At 35.4% G+C, this 23,652-nt stretch overlaps 1 protein-coding gene across 1 annotated transcript; it reads left to right on the forward strand.

Moving 5' to 3' along the window:
- Positions 1–1,107: 1,107 nt before the first annotated feature.
- Positions 1,108–23,321, forward strand: PNPLA4 (patatin-like phospholipase domain containing 4). Its single transcript, XM_009704890.1, has 8 exons — positions 1,108–1,266; positions 2,021–2,147; positions 7,906–8,090; positions 12,159–12,253; positions 12,434–12,569; positions 15,310–15,375; positions 21,093–21,245; positions 23,190–23,321. Exons 1-8 carry the CDS (start codon positions 1,108–1,110, stop codon positions 23,319–23,321), a joined length of 1,053 nt encoding a protein of 350 aa, XP_009703192.1.
- The last annotated feature ends 331 nt before the right edge of the window (positions 23,322–23,652 follow it).

Raw genomic sequence — 23,652 nt, forward strand, 5'->3', positions numbered from 1 at the left:
TGAGGCGGGAGCCTGCGCGGGGGGAAACGGAGAAGGATTGAGGAACCTGAGCTTACAATGTGACGGGACCTGGGCCGCTTAAAAATCGGCCTTCTGTTGTAAGTTTACAAGTTTAAAGGGTGCAGTGACTTTTCGTAATGTGTTCGCTTCAGTTGCCACTTGATGTTCTGTATTTGTTACATTTAAAAATTTTGTCTCATCGTTTCAGCTCTGTTTTGCTTGTTTGTGTAGGTGGTTTACTGAGCAAAAGTGCAGGGAGGAGAAACCAAGTTGCCTTGTAAACCTCATCTCATGGCACACAAGATGAAGCAGAAAACCTGAAACTCACTTGATTGGGATTAAATGTGAAGTTGATAGTAATCCTCTGAAACCTCACCTACACAACATCACACTGGGTTTGCACTGGTAGTCAGGGCACTAACCTACTTTTCATCTCAACAGGTGCATTTCCATATGTTATTCTTTATTGTCAGAGTCTTGCTAGGTGTAAGTCAGATTTACATGTGATTTGTGAGTGACTCCTGCAGTATCCTTGTAGCACAGATTACAAGGCTTGCCTTGTACCAGCCAGCATGCCTGAGTTTTTCTTGCTAGGATCTTGACATCAGCACTTTGTTTTTGTGACCAGTTGGTTTGAAGTTGCTGGAACACTCCTTGCGCGTTTTTCGGCTGAGGTAGAAGGAACAGTGTATTCATGTTGTTAATTATAAGGGACAGTTTGTTCGCTTGTTCTTTGCGTTATTAACAATTTTAGTCCTTCCGGTTTCTGAAATGCACACTTGACTTCATGGTTAGTGATGAAGAGCATAGTGCCAGGTGGAGGCTGGTGGGAGAGAGAGTAGCTACTGAAAGAAAGTTCTGCCTAGAACTGTTTGTTGTCAAGTGAATCAACTGTTAATGCATCTGTGCTTTAAGTGAGAGCCTTGTGAGAGGGGCCTTGTTACAGTATCAGGGCCTTGATGTGCAACTACCTTTCAACTACTCTCTTTTTTTTTTTTTTTTTTTTTTTTTTTTTTTTTCCCGCCTTGTAACTCCGTAGTGAAACAGCTTTCGGGAGTGTTGGTTTGGTTACCATATCATCTCGATCCAGACGTCGCTTTTAAGAAAATGTGGGCTGCTAAAAGACTTTGTAGTGCTCAAATACTGTTACTTCAGTTGAAAGAAGTCAGATTCTGTAGTTACATGTTTCCAAAACCTCAACAGTTCTGGACTGGAATTCTAAACTATTGCACCCTAAGAGCGCCATGTAACAGAGTTAAATTCCAGGTAAGTATTTTTGTGCTGCTCTAGGTATAGGTGATGTGCATCAATACAGTGATAATATAATTTCTTTTAGAATCTACAGAGCTCAGCTTCTGATCCTGCAGCCTTATTTATGAATTGAAGATGCTTTTAGTGTATCAAGGTAAAGGGGCAGACAGCAACAAGTTGCAGGAGAACCAGTGTTTCAGAATGAAATTTTTGTGTCTGATAGTTCTAAGTTAGAGAGAAACATTAGTTTTTTTCAAATTATACTTCAGACAATATTGTGTGATAACTAACAGGCTTATTAGTTAGAGTGACAGCTGTTTAGTGAAGAATAGGACCAGAGTTCTCTGGAAAACTTTTTACTGACGCAACATTGCACAAAAAAGGGAGGGAAAAAAAAAGGCAATTTTTGTTGGATTGATAGGGGAGGATAAATATATGAGAGTATGATTATAAAAAAAAATCTGTGGATATAAACAAAAATAGTGGGAAAAGACTCAAAATTCAGGCTGAACTTGGACACTGACAGTTCCAAATGGCAATGTTTGTCTTTTTCTAGTAATTAAGTTCATCTTTAAAGTATAAATTGCATGTATAAATAGTAGAACATTTTGATTTCAAGTAGTTTATTTGGGCTAAACAAGAGATACTCATCTAGATGGTTTTACAACTATTTTAATTGACTTTATTAATCTGTTTAAGGATAAATAATGTTCAGATTATATTTGCCTGTTTCTCTTTTTAATAGTAATATTTGACTGTATGGTTGTAGGTTTCCAAGGTAAATGATAAACGATCATTAGTAGATACAAGAATGGCTGCTAGTGCAGAGGGAACTAAAATAGCTGCTGGAAAAAGTCCCAGTGGAGCGTGTGATGGAAGCCAGCATTCATTAGAAGGTATTGAACCTTTTGCCACCCTCTTCTTAAGAAGTTGGCCTTCCCTGTCCTCTCTAGACGTCTTGTATTAATGATCAAGATGGTCTAAACTCTTTAATTGGAAAATTTTGTATCATGTGATATGTTTATTTTTTCATTTTAAGCGGATTATACACGATTTTTATAGTTTGCAAAGACTCTTGTACTTTTTCTAAGTGTCTTAATGACTAATTGGATCATGTACTGATTATTTTGTATTATTATTTTAATTTTTTTCATCAAACTCTTACAATGCTTATTCCATGTGAGTGGGAGAATCAATTTCTTGAGTATTCACTGAAGGCTACAAATGGTCTATGATGCTAGTGAACTTTTTTTGTGAAAAAGCAATTGAACACTCCTGTGTGAGTGGTGATTTCTGATTCAGGTAAATTAGTAGTTACAATTGTGACCTTTATTTTAGCAATGCTGCCTAGCTAAACAGTTCTTACCATAAATTTGCTTGTTTTGTCATTCCTAGGTAATAACTAATCCTCAAATGTGCTGTTATGCATCACACATTTCAGCTCCTTTGCTTCAGGGTGCTTGGTCATTCACATTCTATGTATATTTAGGTTTTGTTTGTAAAGGCTTTTTAGTCAGTTGCTTTGGGCATTTTCAGCTTTTGTTTACAAATGGGATGATAGGGAGGTAGTTATGACTGGTTAAGACACTGAGATGGTACACTGTTTATATAATTATATTGCTCAGGAAATAGCAGTATGAGAAATTGTTGTGCTGTTTCTTGTGCATGAGAATTAGGAAGACAGTAACTATCCTGAAAAAGCTATATTATACTGTATCGTAATTTTGCTGTACAAACTTGTCTCCTTACATACGTTCTCTTATTGGTTTGCATTACAAATGGATGAGATACTGCTGAGTAAACAGAAATGTCTCGCCGCCCCCCAGTATGTTTTTAATCACCAGTGAATTCTTTTTTTTTTGCGCAGATGTGAGAATCTTTTAAATAGAACTCTCAGGGTTATGTTTATTCCTTAATGCTCCTGCATTATCTGTAAAGTAATGAGATTGAACAGCCCCAGTGTCCTTCCAGTTTATTCTTGTACTTATCTTTTCTTATGCTTCTGTTTTTTTCTTGTGGAAAACAGAAGCATACCTATCCCCTTAGCCACTTAAAATCTTTATATTTTGACATTTTCCAATCATGTAAGATGACAACGTTTTTGAAAAGCAGTGGCAAAGGCATTTGCTATGTCCTGTTTATGTCATATCTCTACGGTGTGTGCACTGTCCAGCTGAAATGTCCTAGTGCATCTTTTAAGGTTCATTGAAATTTTTCTTAAGACATGCCAATATGATAACTTTGAGTTAATAGATAATACCTTTAATGGTCAGAAGTTACATTAAACCCTATAAGATTATTTGTTCTGAAGTCTTGTGGAACAGGTGTTTCGTACTGTTTCTAAGATTGCAAGATTTCTGCTGTTTGCTCAGGCAGCTGAAGAAATAGTCTATGTCCAGATGTGGCTGTGCTCCTATTTTCAGTACTCTGTAAGAAATTGACAGGGAATAGTCATACTGTAGACTTAATTAAATTTCTCTGTATGTGCTCTTGGGAGTTGTTATAACCCTACTATTCTTTTTGATCAAAAGAGCAGTGATCTACCAGGTCATCAAAGCAAAAGACATTTTTGAATCTTACTGAAATACACCATTCTAACTTGCAAATCAAGTGTTACCGTGACATATTTGCAAGAATCAAAAGAAATGAGAAAATCTGTATTATAAAAGTGAGTATCTTGGTCTCCTATTTCTTGCTTTTCTGATTTTACAGGACATTAATCTAATGAATGCTTTCTTATCTTTTCCTCTTACTCAGAGATTCCTTTGCAAGGTGAAATGACATTGTTTAACTGCATCTGTCAAGCAGATAGTTCCTTATAGAACCATGATTCTGATTCGTCTGTATCATCTTTGTAGGTTAAGTGCTTTGTTACAAATTTGTTGTAAGAGGCCTTCATTTCAGTGTACAGAACCTCCCCACAGGTAGAAGTGTAGTGCTGAATGAAGATGTTAATGTTCTGTTGTTTCTTTTCTATAATGCTGATTATTTGCAGTACTCTACTGATTTTAATATTCTGAACAAGTAAAAGAAGACTTGATTGTTTCACCCAGCAGCAGATACTAACTATCGCTTAGGAGCTAAACTTTATGTGATTTTTAAATTAACAACTGGATAAAGCCCTGAGCAACCCATTTTGATCTGATGGCTGACCCTGCTTTGAGCAGAAGAAGGTTGGGCAAGAGACCTCCTGAATCATTCTATGATTCAATTTTTTTTTTTTCTCTGTATTTACCCACTTGTAGAGATGTTATGTGTATGTGCAAAACCCATTTCTCAGTCATGCAGCTGGATGTAACTACTGGATCTGTCATTTGAATATGAATGTCATCAACCAATTAACTTTTGTACTGAAGTATTTTTCAGTGTCATGTATATGTGACAAATACATAATGTAGACTTAGGAACTGATCCTAATTAATAAAAATGTAGTGCCTTGATAACACAGCTATGCTGTTGTTACTTTGATTTGAAGTTCTCTTAGGGAATCTGTACAAACAGTGCTGTGTTGCATGCAATACAAATCCAGTGGACCAAGTTCTTCTGTTTTTTAAAAAAAAAACAAAACACAAACCAACAAACCCACCCACAAAAAAACCAAAACCAAAAAAAACCCACAAAAAATCCAAACAAAAAACCAGACAAAAAATCAACCACAACAGAAAAAAAAAAAAAAAAAAAACACCCAAAAAAAACCCCCAACCAAAAACGACAAAAAAAACTAAAACACAAAACCCCCTGCTTTTAGGGTCGTATTAATTTCATCTTTTTGGACTTGAAATTAGTCTGCTCTCAACAGAGTATGAGACTAGAAGCATTCTTTAACAGTATTCCTTGACTGAAGTCTTCATGTTCTTTTTGCATGTTTGTCTCTCACTAAATGCTTTTGTCAGTTAAGAAACTGACGTGAATACTCATTCAATAATGTCTCTTTCTTTCTCTTGGGTAGGGGAATGGAGAAGGAGAATGAGAAGTATGGGATCTAAGTATTAAGAAATTAACTCTCATCAAAGAATGAATGTGTGTCTAGACACTCAAAGAGAACAGTGGTTACTCACAATAACTGATAATTAGATAGCACTAAAGCTCATTTAAGAAAATAAAATTTCCTCATGAACCCTTGTAAGAGAAGGCATGGACATCTGACTTTAGTCAGTATATTTTCATAGTTTTTGATCTGAGATTCAAATCATCTCTTCAGTTCACATAGCCTCATTTTCTGCTCTTACTTTAGAGAAAACAAACCAGCTAATTCTTTATACAATGAAGTGTGATTGTCCTCTACATTTGTAGGAATTTTTTTCTTTTTTTTTAAAAAAAATCTTCTAAAATTTCTTGCTGTAACTATGCTTTAGACACTCCGTGGTTTTAATCTTTTTTTTGATTTATGAACATCTAAATATTTTCCAGCAGGGAGAGAAACCTTTTAAAATACTTTGTAGGTGCGCCTTGTAGAAAGTTCAGAAGATGTGTATATACGTGTACATAAGCATACATACGCTTGTTTTTATTTACATAACCTTATTATCTTACACTTGTGTTTCTCAGTTACATTTCATAGGTCTCTTAGACGTAATTCTTGGGATTTCTGAACTCTTACTTTACTTGTTTCTTTTCTGACCAATCAACTGTGTAAATGGGGTTCTTACTTCATCTAATGTTTCACATTAATAGTGTCTTGAGCCTGAAATCTCTTTTGGACAAAAATGGGAGTTAATTCTGCCATGCTTGGTTTTCTTCCTACTTAATGATGCAGTTGCTTAACCAACTTCACCTTTTTGTCAGTGGCCCATGATGCAAATGCGTCTTTGCTCCTGATTTGTAGAAGGCATGGAAACTGCTGCAGCAGTTAGTTAAACTCCTGAGAGTTTAACTAGCCTGAAAGGAAGCACATCATGGCATCATACTTGAAAGTCTGGTTTAGTTTTCTTTTACTCTACTGAAAAAAAAAAAAAAATAAAAAAAAAATCTTCAAAGTAGAGTTGTGTTTGTTGTTTTCCAGTAAAATCTTGACTAAACTTTTTCTTATCTTGTATGCAGTACCATGATCTTTCTTTAAATTAAAAGATCCTTTCTTTTTAAAAATAGTAACATGATTTATCATTTGCTTCATTGCACACGCTTTTCTCTCATATTGTCACAGGAAGGGCCAACCTGAAATCCTTTCTATCAGTACAAATGTGTTAGATAGAAGTTACAGGTATGCCTACTTACAAGTGGATATCCAAGCATTTCCAGGGTAAAGGGGGCAAAGCACAGTTGATAAACTACCTTACAATGGCATTGTATTTTAGCAGAAGGACTGATGCACCAAATAGCATGCCCTGGCACTATGAGATGCATGCTCTCTCTCTTTTTTAAATTTTTTTTTCTTTTTTCCTTTTCTTTAGAAAATAGTAAACCTGGTTAGACTTCGTGATCTGATTATAATCGTGTTACGGGTAAAGCAGTTGAATTTAGCATATCTTCTTATCTAGTGGTTTTGAAAGCTGTTTCTTATCCTCATCTTTCTTGTTCTTCCCATTTCCAAGCCGAAAGGCAACTTAAACCAAAACCTGTTGCTATACATGTTTGCCTCTCTTCATCAGAACTGATACCACAGTGTCTGTAGATTATTTCCAAAAGAAACATCTCATCAGCTTCATTACGAAGCAGAAAAATCAAGTATACTGAGTGTACTGATTCTTTTTTTTAAGTCCCATTCATACTGAGACATACCTAAGTGTGCTAGGATTTTATTTTTAATTCATGACTAAGATAATCTGTACAATATCTTGTATATCTGTACAATATAATCTGTGGAATATCTTACTCTCATAATTGTAGTTATTTGCAGAAACAGAAGAGCTAATAAAATGTACAGCCTTATATTTTATTTTTTTTAAACTATCCCTAATGATCTGAACTTATGGTTCCTGTTTGTGTGTTTTGTTAGTTTTGAATTCTCTCCTTGACACCTACAATGTGTGTTTTTTCATACATTTAGTGCTATTTTACTTTGATTTTTTTTATACTTTCTTATTTTAATAGTAGCAACAATATGTTCTATGTTTTTTCTTTTCTACATGAGAAACTACTTTAAATAAGAATTTGTCTGTTAATGATTACTAATAATAATAGTAAGCAAATGAGTTCCTAAGGTGAAGGAAAAGAATTGCTTTCTTAGAGAATTATATGGGGTTCAAGGCTGTGTGTGCATAAGGGGAGTATGATGACACAGTAGCCAGCAGTTTTATAATTACTTTCATTTCTTCTGTAGGTGGCTAACAGTGCTTACTCTCCAACAGCATTCTTTTTTCGCTTCTGAGTATCTACTTTTATTTTGTATTTCTTTGAGAAATTAGATGAAAATGTGTAGTTACATTGTATATAGACACATATATATATATACTTATTTCTTGGTTGAAAAAGGGATTTGCTCTAAGGAGTATTTATTTTAGAGTTTTTTTCAGTTTTGGAGATACTAACTGCTACTCATTTGATGTATTTGGTAATAGTTTTTACTATTACCAAGAAATTTTTACTGTTCTTAATATGCTAAATATACATAACACAAAGCAATTTATTTATGTGATATGTGCCAAAAGAGTAGATGTATATTGTAGGGTAAAATTAACTGATCCTTTTTCTAACTGTGAAACTTTATTTCCACAGAAAATATGAAGCACATCAATCTGTCATTTGCAGCTTGTGGTTTTCTGGGTATTTACCACTTGGGGGCAGCAGCTGCTTTTTACAGGCATGGTAAGAAGTTACTGAAAGTTGTGAAAGCTTTTGCGGGAGCTTCTGCGGGATCACTGGCTGCCACTGTCTTGTTAGCAGTACCAGAAAATATAGAGGTAAATTGATAAACTCGTAGGTATAGGACATGATCGTTTTCAAAGGATATTTTTGATTTAATCATCTACCGTTAAGTTTTTTTAAATATATTGGTTCTTGGTTTTCTTCTTGCTTCTTCTAAAGGAACTGGACTTGTGTATATGTTTTCATTAACAAAATCTGTGACTCATGGGCAAAAATGTTTATGAAGCAAGTATTTATGAAAAAATCTGCCAAATGAACTTTATATTTTAAGCTATGTAAGTGCAAATTTCATGTGTGTGAACAAAGCTTACCTCTAGCCGAGAAAACAATTATTAACTTTGTAATGTACGGTGATTAAGTGCATATACGTTTTGGTGTATTAAAATATATCTGGCTGCATACAGCTTAACAAATGCATAGCACCATCCTTTCATGCTTTTGTGAAAGGAGATGAAAATGGTGGATGGAGTGCATCTCCTTCAGACTGAGCACAGTTGAGGACTTAGCAACAGTAGCCCCACTGTGTGCCGGTGAGCATTAACCCTCACAGCGTTCTGTTCTGACATGCTGCATACATGTGTGTTTGGGTTTTTTTTCTCCAGAGATGCCACTCTTCGCTGTCTCTGCACGACACCATATTCATGGTGAGAGAAGTTATATTCAGTGACTACTCTTATTACAGGTTCTGTGGGAGAGCATTAGCTTTTCTTTGGGTTTTGTTCGTTTGTTTTTCCTCACAGGTTAAGGCTGCTCTGCCCTTCTGAAGTGCCTGTATATACTTTGCCTTAATATATGTAGAGAACTAGGCCTTACCAAAATGTTAGTATTTCTTTAATATTTTGAATTATAGTAAACAACATTATTGCAGGGGAAAAAAGGCTGTTAGATTTTTGTTCTAAGTACATTTAGGTTTCAGTCCAGTGAGCACTAGGTAACTTTCTCCAGGCCTTGCTTATTGCAACTTTCACTGGCTTTGATTCAAATAATAGTCCCAGCCAATACTACACTTTGCCACCAATCTTTCTGTTTGTTTGTTGTTTGCTTTTGCTGGGGTATCAACTTAGCTTGCAGACTTAGCTACACTTCTGTTGCTTTCAGCAGTAAGTTCTTCTCTGGCTTCTTCCCAGACAACCCCTTCACTCAGGTGCATTCTTTATATGATTTGATATTGGTCAAGTTCCACTGTGTTGTGAAGAGAACCTTACTTGTATTCTGTTCAGATGTTACTCCTTTTCTGTAGCCTCTGACTAGTACTTCAGTTCCAGGTTTGCCTGGTACAATACATACCTCTGACTTTAATTTCCTCTGTGGTGAGCACAGCAGCTAGCCTTTTCTTAGCCCAAGGAAATTTTTCTGCTTACTGTACGCTTTGGGTATGAGCATTTGTTCCCAACCTGGTCCAACTTACAAAGATCTAAGTAAAAATATTAGGACAGTTTTTATTTTTTGTTTGTGGAAACTAAATCTATATTACATTGAGTCTGATGAATTTTTCCTTGAAAATATGTCATTTTAATACAAACTGAAGAACATTTTGTGACCTTTTTAGTTATTCTGTTACATTCTTTAAATGTTTCCATTTCCATTGAGAGCTATTTTTTGTGGGGGAATAATTCTTCCTAATTCTCATCGAATTTAAGTAAAGGCAGTGTTGTGTACTGAATAGAATTAACTTTTCATATCAGGATAATTATATTATTACCTTTATTGCATTTCTAATTTGAAATATTTTATATCCACAAATATAACTCTTAAGCAGTTAATTTTTTTCTTTGTCCTTTTTTTTTTTTTTTTTTTTTCCCTTTTCCCCGAGATAGCTATGTTAGACAAGCTATACTTAGGACTTTCTCCATCTCCTAGTCTCAAAACTGTAACACAACCTTTCCTTATCTTGGAGAGGATGTAACACTGAGGATTTCTTGTTTTAACTGTTGCTGTTCTCATCCAACAGTTTGCAAATGTTTTTCTGTTGTATCTTGGATTCTTGTCACTGTTGAAAAGGCATGGGAGTTGAAAATTCTAGGGAGGCTTATAGAGTCATAGATAGGTACATATTTATTTCAAAAGTACCTTGATCATGTTTGATATCAAGTTTGCTTACTTCAGTTCACGTAGTTATAATTTCTAAACGTGTCCTCAGTCACTATCTAAAATTTAGATGTATTGTTTAAAGCTTCTAGCACTAAAATTATTAATGATTCATAGCTATAAGAAGTTGTCCCTTTTGACAGCAAGAACTGAGAGTCTATGGTTTATTTTTAGTACTTGTAATATGGAACGTAGTTTTCTGTCATTCAGCTAGGTTTGGATTCATCCAGCTCCCTGTTACTCTTAGCTCCCCATCACTTTATTAAAGCACAGCAAGAATTGAGAGTCTAAGTATGGTTTATTTTTAGTACTTGTAATATGGAACGTAGTTTTCTGTCATTCACCTAGGTTTGGATTCATCCAGCTCCCTGTTACTCTTAGCTCCCCATCACTTTATTAAAGCATCTTAGATATAAAGATAGTAGTTCTGACGTGCTTTTATGTAGGGTTTTATGGGTTTCTTCTCTAAATAGAGAGAGAGGTGTCCGAATGTACCTCTTTCCAGATGATTGACTACAGAAGAGACCTAACAGCCTAATACAGAATAAATTCAAGACTTGGTGCATATAACTAGTTTTATATATTTGAATTGACTTGGGACCGGCAGATACCTCATAGGGTAAATGTGCAAGTCTAACCTATGTGAAATGAATTAGCACAAATCTTTACGGTGATGGTTGCTTTAAGAGGTATGGACTCTAAGGCTGTATAGAGAAAGTGATGCAAGAACTGCCGTTCTGTTTTTCACTTAGGTGAGTGCTCTGTCATGCAAGTAACGTGAGGAAGTTGAACTGCTTCAGTCAGCTTGCTCCTGATCTCGTACTAATCCTCACCCCAAGTCTTCCCTGGTTTTCCTTTCATTAAATCCTGTACCTTCCTCCTCAGTAGGACACATTCACTTTTTTCTTTTTTTCTTTCCCCAGTCATATCAGTCATTTATTTTGTTACTAGCAACATATTTGATCTTCATGCAGGAAGCTAATAAGCCAGAAACCCCAAACTATCTGTAGATGGATCTTTTACTCTGTAAACATGTGGCTATATAGGTGAATATGGGGATAATATGTTTATTGAATACCAATTTCAGAAGTTTGCATAAGATTGGATTTAGTTTCTTCCCCAGTCCCTAAAATCATTAGAGAAGTCTGCATGAAAGGCTGAAAAAAAAAAAAAGGAATATAAATACTGAATAGTGAGTGTGCTTTAACATTTAGAGTTATAAATTATAATTTTTTTTTTTTTTTTTTTTTTTAGTGAAAGATTCTGAAACCAGAAAGTACTACCAAATTACTTACTCTCCTTTTGGAGTTCTTGTGGCTCACACGTTAAGCTATTTTTCTGCAGTCATTAATGCTAGGCATTTGCGCTTGTGTAAAAGAAGTTCTCTGCTCAGTGGAATCTATTGCCTGGTTTTCTGCAGTGTCTTTTCTTCCAATGTCATCCATCATAGTATTCCATTATTAAATACTTCCATAACATTGTATTAATTAAATATTTGTATTTGTTAGTAGCATGATTTTTGCATTAGTGAGAAGAAATTGTAATAATTGTATTTTTTTTTAATGCTTATAGGCATCTTAAGGTACTTGTGTCTGGTTTTAGTACTGAAGTAATCTTTAAAATAAAAGGTGACTTTACACTTGAAATATAAACGATCATTCTTGTAATAGCATGGTTCAGAGAACTGATTATTTAGGAGTGGTAACACATGGAAAGATAGCCTTTAACTTTCCTTAGTTGTTAAAGTGGTATTCTTGTGAGGGTTTATAACTATTATTAATTTTTTTTTTTTTAATTAGAGATCTTGTTTTGTTACAAATTAATTCTTATAAAAGGATCAACATTTTGTTATGCATATCTTGTTACAAACCAAGGACATATAGGAAAATATTTCAGTTTGATCTTATAGCTCCCTCTTGATTAAAGCTTTAGCCACTAGTATGTTTTAGGTACCACAGTTGAGCATACTTCCCATAACTAAAACATCCTTAATGGTGAATATTTTTAATTTCCAGAAATGTAAGCAGTTTGCCTATGGATTTGCAGAGGAAGTTAGAAAATTGGACTTCGGTGCAGTAACGCCTGGTTATGATTTTATGAAAACACTTAGGTACCTGTCTTAATGCATCTATAAGATCATTTTTATGTGACGTTCTCTAAATGAAAATGGAGAGTGTGCATATTCTTTCTATACTGTGGAGTGTTCAGCACTCTTTCTTTCACCTCTAACGTATTTGCAACATTTTTTAATAATGATAGTGAGTAATGTTTAGCATTTTCTTTACTCCAGGGAAGGCATAGAGTCTATTCTTCCTTCTAATGCTCATGAGATAGCTGAGAACCGGCTCTATGTGTCAGTCACTAACACCAAAAATGGGGAAAATCACTTGGTTTCAAATTTTGCCTCCCGGGAGGACCTCATTAAGGTAATGAAGTTGAATATTGCTGCTTTAAATAAAAATGCTTGAGTTTCTTCAAGGCTTAGGAGTATGTTATTAGCTGTACAATAAATCACTGTTTTACTCAAGTAATCACTTATACTATCAGTGGTGCTACAACCTAACATAAGCAATAGAAGCAGAATTTGATCCTACAGTTTCACAAATTTTTGCTGAAATTTTATTTTGTGTGTGTTTCCTTCGTCTGTTTTTAAAGTACTAACTTGTAGACAAAGTGTGTTTAAAAACTAACAGGGTAACTAATAGTTACTGTAGATGAGAATAAAGTAGAGAATCTCCAAATTTTGTAACAATTCGCTAAGTTTTTTTGCTTCTCTTACTTCACTGGTACCATTTATATTGTGTTTCATCACAAAAGAAAGTAAGGAAAAGGAAGTTTAAAAGAAAAATAAAATCCAGTGCTTTCTACAGGTCCTTCTGGAGAATAGATATAATGTAATATTAAGTACCATATTTAAACTGTGTTTTAACTGTCGCTGGAAAGCGTATCTTTTAACTAGCCATCTCTTCTTTTGAATGCCACTTTAAATTTGGATCAGGATTGTATACATCAGCCGATATGAAATGGTAGGAGAAATTCAGATGCATGTAAAGCAAATGTTATTCCTAGTAATTAATTATATCTTAGTGAAGGACATCATAAGATATGGCAGAATAAAGGAGGAAACAGAATAAGGAGGAATTCCTTCTTTCCAAATTGGATGTTTAGAGTAAGTAAGATGTTCTTTGTAATCAACACTTAAAGAAAAAAAAAATCGCACTCATTACAAAATCTCAAAGTATGCATTGGAAGTTGGCTTTAAAATACGACTTGTTTAAATCTTGACCCTGTTATATTCTACATGGTCAATCAGTTCTCAAAAATTGTAGGACTTGATCATGCAAAGATAATTATGCAAAAAGTTTATCTCAAATTATGTACTGTTATTTCTAGCTACAGTAGCCAGCAGGGACATCGCACTCATTACAAAATCTCAAAGTATGCATTGGAAGTTGGCTTTAAAATACGACTTGTTTAAATCTTGACCCTGTTATATTCTACATGGTCAATCAGTTCTCAAAAATTGTAGGACTTGATCATGCAAAGATAATTATGCAAAAAGTTTATCTCAAATTATGTACTGTTATTTCTAGCTACAGTAGCCAGCAGGGACAAGCTTGGAGATTGTTATTCTGTAGGTTTATGTTTTTTTGCAGTGAAATCTTCTAACCTGAAGACAATTAGAAGCATCAAGACAACCTTGGAAATGCACACATTTTTAGTTTTTCAGTAGTTCTTTCATTGACTTAACCATTTCCGTTCTGTTCTTTTGTTCCATATGCTAGCGGTAGAATAAATTGGAATAATAAAATTCCAAATTGGAATTGGAGTAATAAAATTCCAAATAATTGCTCATTGGAATACATTGCTATTGTCTGTTCTTTCAGTGCATCTCATAATACATGTTTTTGTGCATGCCTTCAGCTATGCATGTATCATTTATACAGCAGTCTGAATGTTGGTAGCTGCCCTGGTACCATGGGGGATAGAGTGTGTTAGGTCATATAATTGTGTTACACCTAGACATGATCTACTGTATCTGAGGCATGGATAAAGATACTGCTGGGCGAACAGTGTTTCATAACAGCAAAACTTCTGTACCCTTTGCCAGAAATCTTTCAGCTTCCATATGCAATTAATTTCAATGCTTAACAAGCATTATCATTCCAAAGTTTTTCATGATGGCTAAACTGAATATATGCTGCTACAATTTTAAGTCTTTATTTTCTTATTCCCAGTGGACATGGAAAGGCCACTAATAATCTCCCACATTTGAAGTAGTCTTTACATATGTGAAGACAGTTGTTACATACCAGCATTCCTAGTCTTGCAGTTTTTAAACTGGAGGGAAAAGGGGAATGATTTATATGTTTGTGAGGTAGCAGGGCACAGAACACTGTTGTGTTTAGTTTGAAAAGGTGGAGCAGTGAATAGGAGTCCACTTATCCACACATCTAGCCCTTCTTTTGAAATACTGTATACTGATTGCATATGTATATTTACGGCTTGATACACAGGTATAGAGATAGAGACACACTCTCATAGATATTGCTATGAGTGGATAGAAAGGTATGTGTGTGTGCACATCGGACATGATAGAAGAGGTGTCTTGGTCTAAAAAAAAAAAAAGAAAACTGAGAGTTGCTGTGGACAGTAATGTAGGCTTACAATAGGGAAGATAGTAATTTTTTAATATCTGAATGTATTAAATGCAAAGTATCGATGCTGATGAAGATATACATATGTGAGTTTTCAGGCTGTTTGTAGTATTTTGGAAATTTTGAATTCTTAGAAAAGTAAATATATAAATATGCCAGCAGAATGGTTGTGTCAGCTTCTTCTTTGACAATATTGCCTTTTTTTCAGCATATGCATATTTAGTTTCTGCAAAATGATGGATTTGTTTCACATTGTGTAAAGACCAAGTTCAACTGTCACTGTCAAGTCATAAAAAAACAAACCCTTCTGAATAGTTCTAATGACATTTCAACATACCACAAGATATTTTGAGATTACAATGGTCTTATATAAAACTAATATATTGACTGATTACTGCTATGTTATTTAATATAGATAAATACATATGAAAATATGTATTGGTGCAGAATTACTTTGTTGCCTTTCTTTCAATTTTATTCTCTATTCTTTCTGCTTTCTTTTTTCTAGGTCCTACTAGCGAGTAGTTTTATACCAGTATATGCAGGAATTAAGCCAGTGGAATATAAAGGAGAGGTAATTTTTCATTGTTTAACCACCGGGGGTTTTTTGTGTTAAGACCATTCTTCGTTTATGATGTAATTATTTGATCTTAAGGGAAAGCAACTGCAGTACTATATTTTATAGGGTAATTATTGTTTCTATTGATACTATAGATTAACACTGTGAAAAATAACATGAGGTTCTTCATGTGTTGTTTCAAAAATTGTGGGTGCTGAGACTGAAATGATCACTGTAGCGTGACTCTGTTTCCTAAAGATAACATCTAACACTTAACCATGAGAAGAAGCTTCTATTAGTGAAGATGCTTCTGACGACAAACTATGTTACCAACTCTAAAATGTTTTCTGCAATTTAAAGGGCCACCATTCTGCTTTTATGTAATGGAAGGAATGATACGGGAGGTCTTGGCAGACTGGATGCTGCCGGAGTATGTATATGTGTTTACATATGTGTTGTTCTCATGTTCTGTACGGAATTACATGCTTACCAAGTACCTCAAAATCTCTTAACTCTGGACAAGCATTAAAGCATAAAAAAATAAACTTTTTTTTCCCCTATAGCACACAGCTATGAAGTTTTCAGAGGTGTACACTACTATAAGAAGACCTTTTCACAGTTGCCTGTACTTTGTTTTGCTTCAGGAACTTTTTAGTCTTTCTTACATAAATACATTAACATTTCAAGAATAATTTTGACTGTTTAGCCTGAATTACTGGAAGCATGCAAATAGCCATTTCTTTCTTTCTGAGAAATACTACATGATACTTTATTTCCTCATACGCATCCAAATGATGCTTTAGAACATCTGTAGTCCTCACAGCCACCCTGCCAAAAAAAACCCCACAAAACCATGTGCTTTTGTCTCTAGCAAGAGGGATTTGGAGTTCGTTATGTCAGAAAACTTGTCAGCCTGAGAATTCTTTATACAGCAATACATATCAGCTAAAATGTTCAAAGGGTTTAAATCAGTATTGCCTGACTGCTTAAGTTAAATGGAGACTGCTTGCAGCTTCCCAGGATCTGGAAATTTTTTTGATTAGAGTCTTTATGTGTTGCTTGTGTGGTTCAAAGGGCATACATGGATGTTTTAGGTTCGTTCTGCGATCACTTAAAGGGAAGGAAGGGTAGTTAAATTTCTTCTGTTGTTCTTTCAATTAAGAAATTGAAAAGTTGGCTCAGAATTTTGTCCAAAACTTATTTAAAACCCGTTTTATAGAATGAACACTGCTATTATGATTTGCATAGGTATTGTAGTATTTACTGAAACACCTGCAGCCTCTTCCTAGTGGACAGTTCTCATTCCTGCCTAACTTTATTTTTTGCATTCAAAAGTGAAATCAGTGAATGTTTCACAGAAACTGGTTCTCGTGTTACTTGAAAGCTTGTTGTCATTCCCAAAGCTTCTTACTACTCTTCTTAAGTGAGATTCAGAAAAGGCAGTTACTGAGAATGAGGTTGCTTTCAGTTATTGTTATTTGTTGGAATGATTAGTTCTGCATGTCTGCATTGACTTTTTACAAACAGTGCATTTGTGGTTTGGGGATTTTTTGTTTGTTTGTTTCTTTGGGTTTTTTTCTTGGTTTTTGTTTGTTTATGTTTGTGGTTTTGGTTGTTTGGGGTTTTATTGTTCTTTGTTGTTGGGAGTTGGGGTTTTTTTTGTGGATTTGGTTGTGGGTTTCTTTGAGAAAACTATTGCCTGTAAGTGCATGTGATTTCCATTCCAAAACAACTTAGAGCAGAGTGAGAGGAAAAACCTTAGGATCTCTCTTGCAGTGGTATTTCCTTGGTTTGGAATAGTGGGTAATGAGGATATGTGGGTGGGTAATAGGGGCTCTAAAGCATGCAGTGTAAAGCCAGATATATGGCCTGTAAACTCATGATCCAGGCATGGTAAGCACTGAAGTCAGTGAGATGAATTGGACATTGATTTGACTCTGTGAGGCCACCTGTCATATTAGCATCATATTCAGACTTTCCTGAAAGCTTTACTGTAACAGACCAATGTTCTGTCTGTCTGCATTTATACTAGTTTCAGGGAGTAAATTCCTTGGGCCGTATGGTCTATGGCAGCGTGGAATCAAGCTTCCTCCATCCTAACTGCTCGAGTCTACTGCCTTATCTGTGCTTCAGAACAGTTGATCTGGATCTTCTCTGGGCTACATATGTCACCTGCATACATATCACCAGGTCATCTGGGAGTGTTTTTAAAATGTATTTTAGTATGTTATCTGAGGTGCATGATATGTAAAGGAGTAAGGTGCACTTTTGCTGGAATAGTATCAGAAAATAAGCAAACATGTTACTAACCCATCCATACTACCTATAGAGAGCAAACCCTATGGTCAACTGTTTGCAGCATTGCACTTCAGTTTTCTTTTTAGGAAGAATACTTTTTGGGAAGCATTTGGCTCACACTGGGATTAGCTAGCATACCTGTAGTATGCATGCTTGGAGGCTAGGCTTTTGGGAGGAATAAGCTAAACTGCATGGTAGCGTAGACGTAACATCGATGTGTTCATAGTATGTTTTCTTCTGGTTTGATGAGCCTAAAAATAATCTGAAGGAAAAGGAAGTGTAAGATAACATCTGAGAATTTATAGCCTGTTAAAGGCCTTAACCAGATTGGGCTAGTTTATTACCTGGGTTGGGGATTTAAGGTGCCCTTTGACTAGGCTTCCAGTAACATCAGGGCAAACTTACTCCATGTGAAATTATCTATCTTTGAGTTGGTTTGGTGTCCTCTGAATTTCTGGCAAGGTTAATCTATAAGCCAGATAAAGATCTGCAGATGATTGAGTTGGCTCTATCTGATGATGAGGCTGTAGTTTGTGTCACTGTAACTCTTACAGAACAACTTTGTAAAAAACATCTACTGGTAAATGGGTAGATTCTGTTAGGTCCAGCCCACATCCTCAATTTTATTGTCTGGTTTGGTTTTCATTGTATGTTATTTCAGAACTTCCTCTGTCTTTGCACTGTACTTACAAAAGAGAAAGTAATTCAGAAGTTACTAGGAATTTGCTTCATCAGCTAAGAAGCATTTTTCAAAAAGTGGTTAATGGAGTGAAAAGAAGCTGGGACATTACATCTCTTTATTTGCAGCATATAAATGTTTTATTTTAACTATGTAACGTGAGGGACTGTGGAGCTAAAAAATTTTTGACTGAGAAGCAGTGTCTCCTAAATACTTGAATGAAAATAAAATGACAGAGGGCACATGGGCCAGGAATAACAGAATCTACAAAAGATAGTGCTTAATAAAAAGTGTTGCCCTTGCCTTGATAAATCTTTTTTATTGAAGTTACATAACAGGAGAGAGGAAAAACCTAAATAATCAGAATTTTTAAAAGTGGGTGAACTTAAGTTGTAAAAGTACTAAGCTAGACTCGTGAAAGACAATGTCATCTGTTATGGTGTCTTTGACGTGGCTTAGACAGGGACTCCACTGTTCTTTTCACTGTGGGAATCGCAACAAAAAACTACTTAGTACTCCAAGGAACATTGCATATAAATCAATAATAAATGACTATTTATAGACACACACACACAAAAGCCTTGATGTTAGAAACGTTAAGGTATGTTGCAGCTTCACTCACAGTTATCACAGCAATGGTATAATGGGAGTTTGAGTAATCTGAAGGATAGCTTTAAACAGTTTTGGCATTTTTTTTTTTTGCCTCCTTTTCTAAAGGCAAAACAACCTCAGTCCTAAGCATTGAGAAATATGATTTATGTGGAAAGTGAAGGAATTCAATGGTGGATTGTGGGTACTGACATGGGTTAATGTCAAGAGTCAAGCTCTGAAGTGTGTTATGAAATAATAGGGTGGGAAGGGCTGTAGAAACTATTGAATGTGAATATCTGTAGCTTATGTTTTAAGCTCAGGAGCATAAAATTCATCTGAGAGGGTGAAGTGGGGGTGGCAAAGCACCCCCAGCCCACACACACTCACCCTACACACACACCATTTCCTCCCAAATGGTGCTAGCTGTATATCCATGTGTGAAATCCATGTATCACCAGATACAGGAGTTGACAGCAGAAGGAGAGGCAAGTGACAACAAAGTCTTTGGTAGCACAAACTCAAATGTGGCACTGGAGAAATCTATACCTACAGAATTAAAAGCAGATTTGCTTTAAGTGAGAGTAAAGGATGCAGCTGAGAGGGATCTATACCAAGTGACAGACCTCAGAGAATCTCAGCGTCTTCTGAAGGACAAACACTGTAACCTGAGATAATGCTTCCTGTATAGCAGTCACTACACTGAAAGTTAGTGTCTGGCCAACAGTTTGAAGACAAGTTTAATTTAGATGTCATAAACAACTTCCCAACAGTATACTTTTTGTGGGAGATATTATTTTATTTTTTTTTTTAACTTTGTGACTAAATTCCTGGGTGTTTTCAGGAATTTTGTGGGAAAACTTGCCTTATTTTGCCATTTCATGATGGTCAGCTACAGCAGAAAAGCAGTCTTCTGCCTGGTTGGTGCTGAAGAGTACTAGTACAATTTGCCATTTGTTTTTGGTGTTCTGTGTTAATGAAACTTGAAGATGATAACCTGGAATATTCAGTTTACCTTTGGGGAGGTCAGACCCTTAAGAAATACTGAGGTCAATCTTCTAATATTATTCTTACAGCATTTCAACTTGCCTAGCTTTAGGTGTCTGATGTAGTCTACATCTTATGTAGTTAATGTATGTTTCCTTTAGTGGAGAAGAAAGCACTTTTCAGCACAATTCAAATCAGACGTAAATACCTACTTTAGGATAAAGTGAATTGTGCTAGAAGTGTTTTCTCTCCCTTGACAATAAAGGAAGCGTAGGTATGTAGAGTTCAGTGAGATGCATTTGATGACCAGACCTCATGTATGATGTCAGTGAATGCATCTAGTCAGTAGACTGATGTTGAGTTTCAGGTTATGCATATAAGCACAGAAAGAAACATGAATGTATTAAATATATTGGTAAGAGATATCCCAGCTGTCCCTGCTTATGCTGGAATGGAATTTGGGTGTGGTCCCTGTAAAGATCAGGCTTGTGCCCCTAGACTGCCTTTACAATCAATAAATATTTGGGGCTCTGCAAGAAATTAATTGGTTGCTTTTGTTTTTTCTTCCTCATTTCCTGTGCTCAACTACTGTACCAGACTTGAGGTCTGCTCCTTCTTATGTGCCATAGTTTTTCAGCTCCTTCCTGCCTTTACCCTCCGTATTCCAGCTGTTGCTGTCTTGTGTATGTAAGGAGACAAGAGGCTCTGGAAGAAGAAAAGAGGAGTCATGTTTGGTTTAGCTTGTGTAGTCATTTTACCTGCGCATACAGATTGTCTAGCTCCTAGTTTGAATCACGGTAATGTTTTAGAGGAGTATATGTTATCTGATATGGTTCACGTGTAATATTAATAGTGTTACCTTTTCATGAATGTGTTGAGAAAAATTCTGTATGGGGCACTTTGTTATTAGATTAACTAACAAGCCTTTTCAGTAGCTTGATAAGTATATTACATATTTACACATTATGTCAAATGTTCGTTGATTAAACAAGCTGTGCGCACATTGTCAATTCCTTGATTTTTATGCCTCATACTCAAGTTTATTCATGGTATTCTGAGAAGGAAACTTGTAAGTTTTCTTGAGGGTGACGTGGAGGAGACAGGGACAGGAAGCATGAAGTACCTGGTTATGATCATAGTGTACTAAGGTTACTTTGAAAATATTTCTGTTTTCCTGTAGAAGTGGGTTGATGGTGGCCTTACCAATGGCCTTCCAATCTTGCCTGTTGGAAGAACTGTGACGATTTCTCCTTTCAGCGGTCGGTTAGATATCTGTCCACGAGATAAAGGACATGTGGATCTTTATGTTAAATTTGCAAAACAAGATATAATGGTGAGTTGCTTGTTTATTAAATAACTTCAGAAGAAGAAAAGGTAGTTGTGCAGTTAAGGTTGTGCTTGTTTTTAAATGTCTATTTTGTGCTTACGTATCAAGTTAAGTAATGTTTTTGGCATTTTCTGTTTCGCAGATGGAGGGTAAACTTTTTCTTAAACGCAAAGCAAGGAAACTGTAGAGTAAAGAAGAAAGGTTGAACAGCATTGATCTAGTACAAAATTGAGGAAATTATCACAGGCTATTAAATGTAAATAATCTAGGCTTGCTTTAAGTATCAGCTGTCTTCAACTGGGCAGATTGTTTATAGAGGAAAAAAAAAAGTTAAGATTTCTGTAGAATACTTTAGGAGAGGGAAACTCCAGAACATCCCTTCATACTTACATTCAGTTAGAGCAACTGATTTCAGTAACATACAAGTTTAAGCCATACGTTTGAAATGGCTTGTCATCTCATTGTTCGACAGGTCATGAATTTTTGTGACCACAATGCTTTTCCAGAAGTTATTTTGTTAGATGTTACAGAAACATTTCTGTATATTGAAATATAGGCTAAAACTGATTTTTATGGCCTCCTTTTCATCATTGACATTTCTGGCTTTGCAGGCTTTGTCTCACAAACTTTAGCCACAGTATTGCTTCCTTTGAGGTGATGAAAGAAAATATTGAATAGCGGTAGAACTAGCTGTCAACAAAACTCCATTAGAAATAAAAAATAATCATTAGCAATAATTGGTACTTTTTTTGTTAGTTTCTTTTAGAAAATTCTTAATATGTTTTCTGTTTTGAGTAGTGTTATGTAATGTCGTCCTAAATTGGACCAATTTCTGAATCTTTATAAAGTTTCACAGAGAGATTTTAAGCATGGTAGTACTTGGTAAATGATCATAAAGTATGAGATTATTGATTTCATATATATTGAAAGTATATGCAATCACTTGCTGTATATTTCTTGGTTGTGATTTGTATCTAGTGCATATAGAGGAGGAATAATGAGCTGATTATTAGATTAGAGATAGAAAATTAATTGCAGAGTTACATTACTTCTAGGGTTGTGCAAAAGCAGACTTGTGCAGAATCTCCAGCAACGTTTTAAACTACTCCATTTGCAGCACCTTTAGCTTTTAGGGCTGTAAACATGTGCAGTAAGAATTTTTTTTTAGCAATGTTGTAATCTGCGTAAAATGAAGAGTTGTATGTCTTCATTTATCTGTATTGGAATGTGAACAGTTTTCTGTCTCTTTGAACGTCCTTCATCTACTAGTGTCAGAATTTGAATAATTGCTTAGTTCAAATAATGAAGATGATTTTGATATTGTTTTGCAAAACTGTGTATAATAAAGTATGTGGCTGAAGTGTTAAATTAATCACATAAATTAAGTGTTCAGAACATTATTAAATTCTTTACAACTAAATTAAAAATATAATGTCTATGTTCAACAACAAAGTTCTGAAATCATATACCATCCAAGTGACTGCTTGAGATGCTGAGTAGTTCTTTACTTGTTGGTAATACAAAGTACATTTATACTCGTATGCTAAACATTGCCTGGGAATGTTCTCAAGAATATGGTTGTTTGCACTAGCAAGCTGTCAAAATATTTCCTTGCACAAGTTTAGCATGTGCCAGCTACCACTCTGCCAGACGGGGTTCTGGGAATGTTTCCAAAGTTAAAATGTTTCAGAAACTTTGGGCAGTTTAACAGGCACAGTCTGTCTTGGAGGCTGTGAGTTCAATAGTGCATATGCAGACCACTTGTGCCGGTTTGTCTTGGCGCTCAGCAGTGTACCTGGACGTGACTAATTCACTAGTGTAGACATAGCCATGCCGGTCTTTCATTTTTACATATGCTACATAAACCAGGTGACAGAACAGATAGCAACATGTTCAAGTCTAGATAACTTGCTTTAAGAAACTAATTTATAACTTCTCGCTCTGTTGCAGCTGTCTCTGGCCAACCTTATAAGACTTAATCAAGCTTTGTTCCCACCAAAGCAGGAGAAAATGGAATCGTTGTACCAAAATGGATTTGATGATGCTGTACATTTTTTACTGAAAGAAAATTGGTTTGAATAGGTGGTACATAGAAAATGAACAAAACCTGATGGCTGTCAAAACACAGCTACAGGCATCCTACAGAATCTCAGGGGTTGTTGTCCCAGTTCCTGTTTCATGAAGATAAAAATCCCAATGGAATTTCATCTACTTCTGCCGAGAAAGTATCAGTTGCACTCCAAAGACCTGTATAAACATGTCAGAGTGGGAATCGTACTTGCCTGGTAGTTGTCTTGTTTAGAGGACGTTCAAGCTTGGGTCTGTTTTGCTTGAGTGTGGGATTTATAAAAAGCTCATGTTGTCATAATTAAGGAAGTTTGGAGAAGGCTTTTTCAGTGTCATTTGAGAGACA

The sequence above is a fragment of the Cariama cristata genome, unplaced genomic scaffold (assembly GCF_000690535.1).
Source record: "Cariama cristata isolate BGI_N322 unplaced genomic scaffold, ASM69053v1 scaffold20347, whole genome shotgun sequence".
NCBI classification, from domain to species: domain Eukaryota; kingdom Metazoa; phylum Chordata; class Aves; order Cariamiformes; family Cariamidae; genus Cariama; species Cariama cristata.

Coding starts and splice junctions, on each gene's coding strand:
- PNPLA4 (XM_009704890.1), top strand. CDS start 1,108: ATGTGGGCTGCTAAAAGACTTTGTAGTGCTCAAATACTGTTACTTCAG. Junction 2,148..7,905: donor AAGCCAGCATTCATTAGAAG/GTATTGAACCTT, acceptor TTATTTCCACAG/AAAATATGAAGCACATCAAT. Junction 12,254..12,433: donor GATTTTATGAAAACACTTAG/GTACCTGTCTTA, acceptor TCTTTACTCCAG/GGAAGGCATAGAGTCTATTC.